This window comes from Salarias fasciatus, chromosome 23, assembly GCF_902148845.1.
Source record: "Salarias fasciatus chromosome 23, fSalaFa1.1, whole genome shotgun sequence".
Lineage (NCBI taxonomy): Eukaryota > Metazoa > Chordata > Actinopteri > Blenniiformes > Blenniidae > Salarias > Salarias fasciatus.
The window spans coordinates 12,439,771-12,453,729 of record NC_043766.1 but is presented as its reverse complement, the minus strand read 5'-3'; the positions used below and the strand labels follow the sequence as shown (position 1 = coordinate 12,453,729).

At 41.1% G+C, this 13,959-nt stretch overlaps 2 protein-coding genes across 20 annotated transcripts in view; one reads left to right on the top strand and one right to left on the bottom strand.

Annotated features, from left to right (window-relative positions):
* Nucleotides 1-1,287: 1,287 nt before the first annotated feature.
* usp1 (ubiquitin specific peptidase 1) lies at nt 1,288-10,892 on the top strand. The gene is made up of 9 exons (XM_030083989.1): nt 1,288-1,400; nt 1,831-2,076; nt 3,656-3,800; nt 5,215-5,307; nt 5,600-5,766; nt 6,563-7,266; nt 7,415-7,573; nt 7,855-8,056; nt 8,621-10,892. The coding sequence occupies exons 2-9, from the start codon at nt 1,907-1,909 to the stop codon at nt 9,393-9,395; spliced, it is 2,415 nt and encodes an 804-aa protein (XP_029939849.1). The 5' UTR covers nt 1,288-1,400; nt 1,831-1,906; the 3' UTR covers nt 9,396-10,892.
* Nucleotides 10,893-12,228: 1,336 nt separating this feature from the next.
* dock7 (dedicator of cytokinesis 7) overlaps nt 12,229-13,959 on the bottom strand; it is a 53,221-nt gene continuing 51,490 nt past the window's right edge. For 18 of the 19 annotated variants that reach the window (XM_030082383.1, XM_030082387.1, XM_030082389.1 and 15 more), the window contains one exon: nt 12,229-12,352. In XM_030082383.1, the coding sequence (XP_029938243.1) occupies nt 12,310-12,352 (43 nt within the window). In that variant the 3' untranslated portion in view covers nt 12,229-12,309. Of the gene's footprint in view, nt 12,353-13,891; nt 13,912-13,959 lie in introns of all 19 variants that reach the window. The other variant, XM_030082391.1, reaches the window with a different exon arrangement.

Sequence of the window (13,959 nt, the reverse complement as noted above, 5' to 3'; positions counted from 1 at the left end):
CCTTCAAGATGTCATTAAGGGAGGATATTGATTCTTTAAAGTGGAGCCTATGGATTTCAAGTTTGGAGGCTTTCTATAGGCGTTCCAATTTCTGACAGTATTTCTTTGAATGACAGATGTTTTCAGTCATCCAGGGAGCCATAATGTTTAAAATAGAAGTGCACTGACTGTTAAAAGATTAAACAAAAACATCCAGATCACCATAAGCTGTCTTAGCATCAAATAATTGTGAGAACCTTTCAGAAACAGCCTAGTTTATATTTCAACTTTGAACCAGTGGTTTGGTAGGCAGAGAATCCAGGTAAAAAGAAAGATTAAAATATATAGAGATGTGACCACTCATACGAAAATCCTCCACACATAAGGAAGCAAAGCAGCATTGTCCCTGATTTATCCAAAAGCTGGGGAATGTCTTTTTTTGGATTTTATGAGATGTTTGGCTTGTCAAGTGTACATGATGTAGCCATGTAACTCTGAGCTGGCCTAGTTAGCCAGCAGTGTATCATCCATCGGTACCCCGCAAGCACAGGACTGATGGTCACACCTCCTTTTCTTGGTGCCCAGGCTCTCTGCCGATGTACATCTCGGCAGAGAGTCCAGCAGTTGTCCAGTGCTGAGCCTCTGATGCTATGGCTTGCTTGTGTACTGGTTCATTGCTGTTCTGTGGTAAGCAGCTGCTCTGTGGTTTGCTGTATTGATTAGTTGTGTATCATTGAGCAGCCCATTTGGTGTGAAGCAAGAGCACAAACCACTGTGCCACACTGAGGACAGACTATTTTTACAGGTTGTTGAATCTGTTTCTTTATCAGTACCAACAATAACATTTGCCAACTCATTTTTTTTAATGAGATAATTATGATTTCAAAAACTTTCTTTTCCCTTTGATATTATAGGCCTAAATTACATTTAATTTCTCTTTTTAAATATTAGTTTAAGTGACACAGATTTTTTGTGAAACATCATCTTAAATGACAACATTTTCTTATTTTGCAAATATATTTTTAATTCAATAAACAATAAATGAAATTAATCATAAAACCTCAAAGAAAACTACAAAAATGGCGCCTATGAAAGCCCTATTTGACATAGGTGTCTTAATTTTTGCCTGTCTTCTGGAACGTAACTCTATTTTGAAATTATTTTTTCATTGTGCAGCATATGTATAACCAATTCAGCATTCGTTTGCTAAGGGCACTTAAATGACAAGCGACGGTTTCTCTGGTATTTTTCCATGTGTGTTTGCTTTGACGTCGTGTCGGCGGTATCGCGGGCAGCTCTTCTCTCGGTAGGAAAAAGCGCCAACTTGCTGTGCTCTGTCTGAATTAGTACAAGTGTGAGTGCCTCAGCGTCAACGGACTCTGTCAAATACACTCCGCTTGCACTCGGAATGGGCTATTTGGGTGAGTATGTTAGGGGTGTCGTTGATGTTCCTAATGGGATGCGTTCGTGTAGTTGCTGAAGCGGTCACTTTATGTTTTGTCTTCTCCTCCCACTTATTCGACGGCGCACCGTGTCGACCCACATTTGTCTGTAAAGTACTAAACGAAGAAGCACTTTTTTGAACCTCGGTGCCAGTCAACTGAATTGCAATTATGAGTTAACTGATGACTGTGGAGGAGAAGGTGAAAACGACAGGCATTGATAAATTAGCGTTAGCCGGCTAACCTGTTACATAATGCTGCTCGAGGGTCTCAGCCACGGCCACGCGCCTGTATTTAATCCACACAGTGAGGCTGAAGTCATATAAATTGAGCTTCATGAACTACGTAGTTACTTTCGTTCAACTCTGATGGCGCCTGCTGGATTTTAACTGTTGCTCTCTCTTACCAGTGAGCAGCGCTGTTGCGTCCAAATAAAAAGGGAAAAAGACTCACCCTCAAGGTTTGAAACAAGTGAACCGAGGAGGATGCCAGGTCTGCAGGGTGAGCACGCCGTGGTGGCGCTGGGTTGCCCAGCGAAGAAGAGCAAACTATCTCTGAAGTTTTTCCACAAGAAAGAAACCAAACGAGCTTTGGATTTTTCTGAATCTCAGACCGAGGAATCCCGAACCAGTGACATATCGAAGTCCACGGCCAGGTGGGATCATGATACTTTACTACTACACTCTCTACCTGCAATTCTCCACTGTCTACTTTGTCATCTGATTCAGACAGGCTGTGCACCTACTAACAGATCCCTTTTACCTTGTTCCGTACAGCACTCTGTGATTTTTATCTGCGAAGATAAATAAACTTCATAAATAAACTTTGTGTTGTGTTGGTAAAATATTTGTACTTTATGCTGGTGTCACTCGATTTAGCGGAACGCAGTTCACTGTTCAGCTGAACAACGTAAGTGGGTCAGAGCAGGCCAGCAGGTTAAATGACATGTCTGCAGATGTATTCATATTCCACTTACATACAGTAATGTCATTATTGCAGATTATTGTGCCATCCCATTTCATTTGCATTTTCAAATGTCTAAATTATAAGCTAAGTTTTTCTTTTTTGACTTATTTAAACGTAGAATATTTGAGTTGTACTTAGTTTTTAGCTGTTAACATAGGCTTAAAAATATGCCCTTTCTTTGAGCTCTTGATTTCTTTGAGATCCAATGATTAAATCAGTAGTAGAAATCAACTGTTTTGATTGACAATAGGTTTATTTGTAAACCTTGTTTTCTAGGACATGTCTGATACAACAATTCTTCAAAAGAGTTGTGTACCATTGTGCCATCACTGTTTAATTAACCAACCTTACCAAAATTCAAAGGTCCAAAGTCTGTCATTAGATTAATGGCAAACAAGGTGTGCAATGTGATTTTTCAATTGTTTCTTTGTCATTTAGAAACTTTATAGCTGTGTGCCAATACGGAAATGCTGAAATATTTTGCAGAGATTGTGGAATCGTGTCTGTGTGGCGGTCTATCCATGACACACTAGAGCAAGCGCAGAATATTTAAAGTTTTTCAACAGTCCAAAGGGAAACATAAGGAAACCGCTTCATCTGGGTTTATTTAAAAGCATGTCATGCGTTTGTCTGACCTATTTTATGTGCTCTGCTGTGACTGCGTGTTTGTCTTGGACATCTGCAGTATGGGCAATATCTTTGAGCTAACGTCCCCAATATCATGCACTCCTACCGTATTTATTCTACTTTCAAGTACCAGAGTGTCTATTGTTCGGCAGTTGAATCACACAGTTTAGTCACATTGCAAATTAGAGACATTTTAAATGTCACATTGAAAGTTTTTTTTTTTCTTGCAATATTAAAGTTGTCATTGACTTGAAAAACAATAATCACATAAAGCCACTTCTTATTCCGAGCAAATAATAAAAGAATATTTAGGAAATGTGAGTTTCCTGTAGTCTTACATTTGGCACAGAAACTTGAGTTGTAATGATTTTGGCATTGTAGTTTCTTGTAGTAATCATGAATTCACGTTGACTATAATTGTGATCTGATCAGGCAAAGAGAGGACTTCACTGAATTTCCCTGTATGGGATTTCAAAAAAGTGCTGATGATATTCAGATTTAAAGCATAATAGCTGGTTACTATTTTTTTTTTCCTATTTTTATTTAATCACATTCCTTTCATGTATCATGAGTTTTGGCCGATGCAACGAAAACCCAGTAACAGCTGATGAGTTTGTCTTGTTTTCCTCTCCACTGTGCAGCACCTTTGATGAGGCGGACCCCGGCCCCTCCCAGTGTCCAGCTTCACCTGGTCAGCTTCTACCATGTGAGAAGAGAGAGAACCTGGTGCCCTTTGTGGGCCTCAGCAACCTGGGCAACACCTGCTATCTGAACAGCATCCTGCAGGTGGGTTTTTTTAATGTGTGTATATGTATGTGTGTGTTTACAGCAAGCCTAAGACCACTTTTATATGTGCTGATTTGTTTCAACTATAACATTTAAGTAGAATTTTTTTTTTAAGTAAAGTAAAAATTGAACTGTTGGAAAAAATGCCCTCAATTTCTTGAATGTCTGTTTAGTTTGCCTGATATGTGGTGATGAGCAGCTCTCAAGATCATGCGGAAATGACTGATGTGAAATGGACAGAATCACAGACTTCAGTAATAAAATTAGCTTTAATTAAAAAAAAGTATTTTCAAAATGGCTCATGAGCTCTGAATTATCTTAGAAATCCTCTTAAGGATCTGTTATGGTCAAATTTCATTTGTCAGTTTCTCAAATTGTACGATTTTTGTGCTCAGAAACTTTGAATTGTTCATCCAGCTAGAGGTTGTTGTCCATGACACATCAGGAAAGAATGAAATTAGATGCATATCTGCCTGTGTGGCATTTAACACACAGCTTGAAAAAAATGTTTTGAAAATGTGTTGTTTTTAGGTATAAAGTATAGTTTGTTTTTGTTTCAGCTTCTCTGGAGATACATCAGATAAAACTCAAGTGTTTAATGACGTGTAAATCAGATCTTCTCACAGTGGCTCTCCGTATTGGAGGTGTTCAGCTGTAAAGAGATGGGTGCTGAGGGTTTCATGACATGCTGTACAATCACCTTTGGAACATGTGCTCAGTTTCTGTAGCCGTGGGTTCACATTTCACCCCTTGTTTTCCAAAAGACAGACAATCCCCTGTCAAAGTAAGAACATAGAGCTCTTCCTTCGGGCCATAGGTTACATAGTTGATGCGCTGTGTGTTTTACAGACAGCAAATCTTCTGTCTAAAGTTACAGTAATTGTGATGACTTCTCACTGTATATGCAGGAACTGAGAAGGATTGAAAGGCATTGCTTCAGTTTCCTAAAAGGCTTCAGAAACTGTTCCGTAGTCTTAGATTTCACTTGGCACCTCCACTCAACATGTAAATGGTAGCATTTGTTAGGAAATGTTTTTATGTGAAGTAACTGAAAAGAAAGATGATTTAATTATTTATCTTGGTTTATTCACTTAAACTCTCAGCTGCTCTGTATTCTTTCGTGTTCTACTGTTTTATGTTCTCTCTGGTAAATATGAGCAATTTGATATATTTGAAAATATCACTTGTTAATAACCACAACAACAAAGACAGAAAAGTTAGTTTTATAATCAAAAGCAAAATGTTCTTGAGCATGTTACCATTTTTTCATTTGGGTTTATTTCTCAAGAGATTATCAACATTTACGTCTTCATAAGAAATGTATGGAAAATGTTTTGAGTTTCCATGCAGATGAATCTGTCTTTATTATTTGCTGGTTAAAATGTAATGGTTTGAATGTTGTCATCTCCTGCAGGTTCTGTATTACTGCCCGGGGTTCATAGAAGGAGTTAAGATGATGTACAACTTGTCAAGAAAAAAAGACAAGTCAACTGTTGAACCTGAAGAGGTTGGTGCAAAACAAATTTACCAAAATTTACTTAAAGAAAAAGTTCTTTTTAGACTTAAACTGACATAAGAAGGACCACCTTGATCTGTTTAAGTTTATTGTAGTTAAATTCATATTTTTGTTTCCTTGTGGTTGGTTGGTGACCTGGTCAGAGGTGTACTCTACCTGTTCACGATAAAGCTGTAAAGAAGATGGACATATTTTTTTTACTGTATTGAACACTCCTAAACCTCCTAAAGGTGTATGGTCTGGTTAAGTTTTTTTTTTTTTTTTTTTTTTTGCCTGTCGTCAGACATGTGATGCTTCTGAGGCTCTGCCCCCCCACATCGAGCTCCTCGGGAGCTTCAGCAGTCTCATCACCTCAGTGGAGCAGCTGCAGTCCAGCTTCCTGCTCAACCCTAACAGTCTCAGCAAAGCAGAACTAGCTGCAACACCTCGGAAAATCCTACACACACTCCGGTAATTATGTGATCATTTCTTAACCTGGTCCATGTTGCAGTGTCACAACGTTGCTGAAATGCAATTTGACGGACATTTGTTTAATCAGTCTAAGTTTTCTTTAAAAAAACAACTCCAATCAAGTTTTCAGATGAATGAAATAAATCCTGCATTTATTTTTTTCACATCACCGTTAGACTCCCCACGATTCTACCTTCTGACCAAATTTGTAGCCAAATGTAGATATAAAACAGGAATTAATTTCTGTGAAAAGAATGACAGTGTTTTCGAGTCTATGTAGTCGTTTAACCTTTTAGATTGAAGTGGGAGTGTCTGTAAAGGGCCGATGCTTATTGCTTAGCGTACAAAGACGTTTTCATTCAGGTTACTTGAAGTAAGAGAACGAGGGACATTTGCTCATGCCTCGTTTTGCTGTCTTGTTTGCTTGAATTCGGAGCACTATTTACTCCCCTCTCCGAAAAGCTACAACGTTGAGTTTCAGTGGATGTAATTTGAGTCCTAATTTCATGTAACATAGCGTCATTGTGGCACACAGTATATACGAGCTTCCTTTCAGTACATCATTGGTTAATTAGAGCGGTCGCGATCGGACGGCTTTGTTGGCTGCAAAGATGCAGGTGGAAAGGATAGGATGTAAATTAAAATTGTGAGTGTACTCAGTAGCATCTTTTCTGAAAAATACTCATAAGTACATTTTCCAAAAAAGTACTTAAGGTGTTTTTAATTCGTTACTTCCACCCGTGGTAAAAAAATCTGTCTGCAGGTGAGGTTTTTCATTTGAGTTTTTGTGCCGCAGGCGGCTGAACCCCATGTACGAAGGCTTTCTCCAGCATGATGCACAAGAAGTTCTGCAGTGCATCTTGGGATATGTCCAGGAGGCCTGTGACACCATCAGAAAGGAGCAGGAACTGGAGGTCGACAAAGCGACGGCAATTAAGACGGAGAACATCAATGACTGCAAGTCAAGTGGCTCTTTGAGCGAACTCAAACCTCCGTTAGAAGAGGACCTACAACTTGGCAAGAGAAAGAGCGACACTGAGGAGGGAAATGCCAAGAAGAAGAAGAAATCTGTCAAATCCAAGGAAACTGATCACGACAAGGAAATCCTTATTGGAAAGGCACCTGTCACCCGCTCTAAAAGGAAGTCCTCCAAGGACCTTATGTCAGACAGCGTACAGATGACTGAAGCAAAGGAAAAGGGGAAGAAGTCGTCTAACACTGACACAGGGAGTGGTGAGAAGAACAAAGGTGAAAAAGTATCTGAGAAGTTTGGTGGAAAATTAAAAAGGAAAGCAGCACTCGGCCGGATTAAGCTGCCCAGTAACCAGCAGAGCATTTTCTCTAAGTTTTGTAGCGTAGGGAAGATCAGGTCCTCATTTGGGAAGAGCCAAAGCGAATTGGAGCAGGATGAAGGACAAACGGACAAACAAAGAAAAGAGACGGCTCGAGAGCCATCACTTCACAACACCGATGAAGACAAGAAAATCACAAAACCTCACGGTAGGAAACTGAAGGTGTTCTAATGTGACTTTACCAGTGGGAGAATTAGAATACCGACCGTCTTCCAGGCTTTGATTTGTGGGACTACTGTCACTCAGCTCTATTAAAACCATTTCAGTGATGCTCTTTCCGTCTCTGTTTGGTTCAGGCGATCTGGACCTCATGCAGCGCCTCTTCCAGGGCCGGCTGGTTCTCAGGACTCGGTGTCTGGAGTGTGAGAGCTTCACAGAGCGGAAGGAGAACTTCCAGGACATCAGTGTCCCGGTGCTCGATGAGCAGCCCAGCGAACCAGAAAACCTCCCTCAGGGTGAGGGCGCAGCTCACCACCACCGATCTCACCGTTATCGCTGCTCGTGCAGCTCGAGGGGGAAAGAGAGTAGAGGAAAAACTATACGAGTCAACAACTTGTCATATATGACATGATTTAAGCGATCAGGCTGTCTTTTGTGTTACTAATGGTTTAAAAAGGATAGAATTTAAAGTAATAGTCATAGTTACAGTAAACATTTTGTGAATATTCCATCTCATATAAAGCATGAGTATGTGTATGTGTTTCCATTAAGTTCTGGATCTTCCTTGTCTTCCCAGTCTCTCCGGATCCTAAGCCTGAGCTGAAGACTCTGAAATGGGCCATTGGTCAATTTGCTTCCGTGGAGCGCATCGTTGGAGAGGATAAATACTTCTGTGAGACTTGCCATCATTACGCCGAAGCTGAAAGAAGTCTGCTGTTTGACAAAACCCCTGAAGTCATCACCATTCACCTGAAGCGCTTTTCTGCCAGCAGCCTGGAGTAAGTTTATCTTTAATCTCAGTTCTGCTACGCTCACTTGCACGACACTAGAGTGTCTCCAGCCTCGGTTGGACATTAGTAGGAGATTCCTTTGCTATTTCTGAATATGTCAACATTGTATCTCAGCAGGAAAAGGAAATTCTCAGAGTAATTTAATTATGGTAATTCACAAGTCTATGTAGAGTTGGGGAAATCTGAGCTTGTCCTTCAACAGTAGTTCAAAGGAAACACTGGGATGAAAGGGGGGAAAATGGATTTTAGACATCTCTGCATTATGTGAAGTTAATTATTCACTTTTCAGTAAAAGCCAATGGAAAAAAACACTAAAGCTGAGTTAATGTTTATTGAACAACGTCTTACAATATGAATGTGAAGTTTGCAGTCTTACATTTGAAAGAAATCACATATAATGTACGTTGGATGGATCGGTCCTTCCGTCACACATTTTTCTTAAAATGAATCAATCCCCTCCGGAGACAGCGAGGTTAATGGTTGATTAGGCTGATATCTCGGTGGTTGTGCTGTATAAATAAGGCCTTATCTCCTTGTTTGTTTTCCACTCAGATCGGACCCGTACGCTGGCCTCTCCAAAGTGAACACTCCCTTACAGACTCCTCTGACCTTATCTCTGGAGGAGTGGTGCACAAACTCTATGTCCTCTGAAAATCAGCGGTACCAGCTGTTCGCCGTGGTCATGCACAGCGGCGTCACCATCAGCAGCGGCCACTACACCGCCTTCATCCGCATGTCGGACCTGAAAGAGGCGAAGCTTTCCACGCAGGTCAGGAGAGACGCCAAGCAGGACGATGCCGGCAGCGTTACGGAGGAAGCCCAAGTGAAAGATGAAGCGCCAGGCTACGACGACGGAGAGGTGTCTTTCAAGCTGAACGCCGGGCAGCAGAGGTGTGGAGGTTTGGTCGGCAGAAAATCGGGAAGCAAGAAGCTGTCTGAGGGTAACGTTGGACTGCTGGGAGGCCAGAGGAGTGTGTCCAGTTGTGAGCTGGGGAACGGCAAACACCCCGAGAAAACAGACCCCAGGGAAAACGACGAGAAAACGACGCACAGGTCCAAGCGGAGAAAAACTGTCGGCACCTCCGGTCAGAACGCGGAGATGGCCGTGAAAAAGGAGTCGGGCCAGGAGTCGGAGGCCACCTGTGGCGGGGAGCGTCAGGCGTTAAGCACTCTGCAGGAGTTTGAGGGGAAATGGCTGCTGTTCGATGACTCGGAGGTGTGCGTGTTCGAGGAGGAGGATTTTCTTCGAGCCTGTTCCCCAGACACATGCTCCTCATCGACGCCATACCTTCTGTTCTACCGGAGGAAGCCTGAATCCCAACAATGAAAAACCTTTCAACAGATGTGCGTTACTACAGCTACCTGTGCCAAAATACTGTGGTTGATCCCTTAATTTGATTTGAAAAAATGAATTAAGAGAAATTATCTCATGTATGTGGAGGCTGATTTTTTTTTTTTTTTGTCTGCCTTCAGAAGAAACCGTTTCTGTGTTGTTCCATTTCTTTAAGTCACTCTAAATGTGTCGATGCCACTTTCCTTTCTCTCTGGGGATTTTTCACTGATTTTGTTTTCAGCCCACCCCACACATGCACACTTTTTTTCTTTTCCTCAATGCCCATTAGTACTTGTATTGTTTATAGTCTCACAGAATGTCTGCAAATAAAAAGAAAAAAAAAAAGGAAGCACATGAAATCAACTGAAATGTTTCCAGACCCTACGGTCAGTGTCATCTTTTCTGGTAAAACACAAAATGTGAAGCAGATGCCTAAATATAGCTTCAGCACAATGTTTGTTTTCACGTCCGTTCACTTTTGTACATTTTGAAGTATACTTGTACTTCTGATCATGGGAAACTTCCTGTTGCACTGCCCTGTGCGTGTGGTTTAATGATTTGAGAAACTCGGGAGGTGTAGCCTGCTGCAAGCCGTCTGCACTCCATTGTCAAACACCTATTTAAATTAAACCTATTGACAACATTGTTGCATGCAAATGGACACAAATCTCCAAAGTATAAATATAGAATCACGACTTGTAGCGAGCATACTGAAGACCACCTTTCAGAAATACCAGCTTGTCCACAGTCCAACCTCTGGACATACGTGCACTGAATTTTTGCATTTGAAGTCTGATGCACTTTTTACTAAAATATCTGACCTTTGTCCCACTTTGGGTCATCAACCTTTTTGAATCAAATGATTTTTCACTTTTGTTGCACTTTCCTGCTGCTTGAACTGCCGCTGCGGCGCTCTACGTTGTCGAACATGTTCACGCACCGGTGGAGGCAGCTGCCATGCGATGCACTCGGTCCATCCATTAGGTGCAATTTGGGGTCCAGGACACTTAAACATGCGGATTGTTAGGGAATGGAACCTGCAACGTCCCGATGGAGAGATGGCCCGCTCTGCCAACCGACCCACAGCCGCCCACAATAGTCAGTTTAAAACAATTCAGTTCGATTGGCATTTATTAGTTTCACATCCTGACGGCTCTTTGTCTAATGCACTCATATCGGTGAACCAACTCTAAGTGTTCTTGTGTTTCATTTTTATGTGGCTCATTTGGTAAAAATAAGGCTTCAGGATTGAAAAGTTAATGTTTAATCTTTTTTTTTTCAGTTGTATTCATGATGCTTTACCTGCCATACTCGCCCATCTCTCTACGAATAAGAAACCATATTCAAAGATTTGTGAGATGACCTTTGCTTTCCAGGCGTTGTCAAGTTTTGATTTCTCTCTCTGTCACGCAGCTCATGTCAACTGTTTCTTACCTTCAAGTTGGGAATTTCACACTATGAGCAATAAAGTTTTGCCTTCGTTTTCTTCGTTGCCAGACAAAATGCTGAGTTCGTCTTTTTTTATACCATCAATATGCTGCAGTCTTGCCGTGCTTTCCACTTTTTATGCATCACTTCTATATATTTTCAAACAAAACAATGAAAACTGAGCATGCTTGAAAATAAGAGGAAGCATAAGTTTATTAATCCTGAATCCAATTTCATAATCATAGAATCTTTGCAGATGTGGTCCACGTCCTCAGACTGGGGTGAGGATCAGTTCTGGGGACGACCTCCTGTGTGGTTCTTCAGCACCTCAAGGAGCCGAACCGCTTCAGACCCGTGGCCTTGAACTCTCACCTGGTGAAGTTGCAGTAGAGGGTCACCCAGGACGATCTCAGTCCGACTCCTCAGTGCTTCGGAGTCTGCAGGCCTGTTCAAGACATTTCAAGACACTGTGGTAGCATAAGCTGGCTTCTATGCGGGAGTCTGCTGGAGCTTCTCTGCTACAGGCAGGGACAGTAGCAGACTGGAAGAGCTGCTTCAGACCTTTGAGGAGGTGGTTGAGTGGACAATCCTGAAAAAGCTGAAATCCATCACGGATAACACCTCCCACCCACTTTAACAGCACACAGACACAAAAACTACACACTATGCCGAGTCAACATTAAATTTTTTTTATTTAGTAAAATATTTAAAATAAAACAAAACTACATAAAATTGTACAAGGATGTTTAAAGTACCTAACTTTAAAACATTGTTGCATCAACTAAACATGATAATAAAGCATCATGATAAATACTGGTACAATTTTTTTTGCATGTTTACTTGTTTCTTTCTTTCTTTTTACTTGATCCCCTCCCTCCCCACAGTTTGAATTACATAAACTTTCAGAATGTAAAATGCATCGCTACACCATAATAAAAAAGTGCACACATGAAATTAAATACAGGTTTTGACACATTGTACTTAATTAAAAAGACACTGTGACTTTGAAAATTGTACCTTTTTCTGCAGACACTTGTAAAAATTTGGCGATAAAAGAGCTTTTTGGCACTTCCGTTCTTCATATTTCAGTCGGCTTTGAGTGTGAGGGCTGACGCTAATAGCTTTGTTTAAAGGTGTAGAGACATATCACCGCTTCTCCCCTACAATAGCAAGCGAGTAACAGTAAGAACATGTAAATTCCAAGGTGTCTCTCTTTAATCTTTCAGGATCTGCTCCTCTGATTGTGTACAGGTTTGTAAACAAATTAAGACACTGGAATGACGTACCAAGCTGCAGCTCTAACCTTCGTTGTAACGCTGTTTCCAAAACACTGACCAACTTTCAAGACACACTCGTATTTACAAAAGAGAATAAATTAATATTGCAATTTCTTTTAATGTTTTTGTGTGGTGGTGGTGGTGGTGGTGGTGGTGGTGGAGGTGGAGGTGTGTACGCGTGTGAGTGCTTTCTTTCTTCATCTTCAAATGTCAAGCTTGCGAAGACTCAGTCTGCTGAAGGAATCTCTGAAAAAAAGAAATAAAGCCTTGTTAGAAAACACAAAGATAAAAGTTTAGAACAACAGTCTGATGATTTGCAGTTAATCAGCTTTCACTGTGAATCAATGGTTTGTTATGAAGAAACAATATTTTAGGTTTGGAAAATTATTTCGTAATGCAAATCATTATTGAGATTTAATAAACCCAACTTACAGCGTGGACCGTTCTTACTTTTTGGGTAAACTTTTACACCCAACACTCACAGGGATTATGGTTCCATAAACTTTACAGTACTGAGTCTGCCTGATATTATCAGTGATTACATGCAGTACAGAATCATATACACTGACCGGTCAAAACATTAAGTTGGGTGAAGTGAATGAGACTTCCGTTAACTTTTAGTCTGTGGGATATATTCACCAGTTCGTACACACAAGACGGAAAAATGATAAACTGAGAGAATTCGAGAGCGTTTGACGAATGCCAAGTTGTGAGGATTAGACAAGCGGTCAGAGCATTTTGAAACACTGCAGCTCTTGCTGTGTGTTCCTGGTCTGGAGTGGTTTGTATCTTACAAATCTAGTGAACAAGTCACAGACAGTCAAGATACTGATTCACATGTTGAGTATCGACTGGTCTGAGCTGTCTGCTCCAAATGTTGGAAGAATAGCACCACCCAGTGCATCACAGTGTGCGTTTTTTTTTATTTTTATTTTTTATCAGGCTCCAACAGAGAGATATTTCTCTCACACTGGCAGGCGGGTGGGTGGGTGTAAATGTTGCAGCTGATCAGTGTAATTCCATTCATCACTACAGCAGTCTGTTTATTTATAAAGGATGCCGAACTAGTAAACAGCAACATGGTGCCACAGATTTTCGCCTCATCATCATCAGTAGACGATAAAACTTGGCTGTGACTTCTACCACACAACGGGAGGAGCGCATGAAGCCATCCGGCTGCAAACTGGATGTCTTCATTAGACATCAGCTCAGAAACAATCACCAGTTACAATGTTTGGAACGTTTCTGTCTCTTGGTTGAAACTCTGGCGCATGCCACAGCCTCCCAGCCTTTTTCCAGATAAGACACTTCAGATGGACAAGTGCAGGACGTTGATACACAGGTTCATGAAAAGACAGCGTGCTCTGTGTCGCTCTTAAATGTGGCAAACATCCAACAGGGAGGTGAATCCCATGTTTCTGGAGCTTTTTTGAAGACAGACTCAGGTGCCAGAGGGATGAGAACACTCGGCTCAAACCAGGCGTTCTGAGATAACGCCAGCTCACCACAGCTGCACAAGATGGAGCAGCAGCGGATAGGATGATGAGGCAGGCGTAAAATTACAGCATGTGTGACGTGAATGACAAAACAAAAGCATTCTCTATTATCTTTACATAATAAGAAAAATCTCTCTTCCTCGCACACCGAGGAAAAAAATCTTTGCATTTGTTTCTCCTTTCTTAGATAAACCACTAGAAGTATTATTTTTGAAGCTCACTGAGCAGCAGGGACTGTGCAGGTGACAAAAACACAACAGGTACATACAGTCTGAAAATAGCAAACTACCTTGTCAAGCTGTCCTTTTGCTGCATGATTTTTCACAGAAGCAGAAACAAAAACATTGAACGCGTCAT

Excerpts from the sequence above, each read along its gene's own strand:
- usp1 (XM_030083989.1), top strand. The coding sequence starts at position 1,907 with ATGCCAGGTCTGCAGGGTGAGCACGCCGTGGTGGCGCTGGGTTGCCCA. Across the intron at positions 7,574-7,854 it reads ACCAGAAAACCTCCCTCAGG|TCTCTCCGGATCCTAAGCCT; the intron begins GTGAGGGCGCAG and ends TTGTCTTCCCAG. Across the intron at positions 8,057-8,620 it reads TTTTCTGCCAGCAGCCTGGA|ATCGGACCCGTACGCTGGCC; the intron begins GTAAGTTTATCT and ends TTTTCCACTCAG.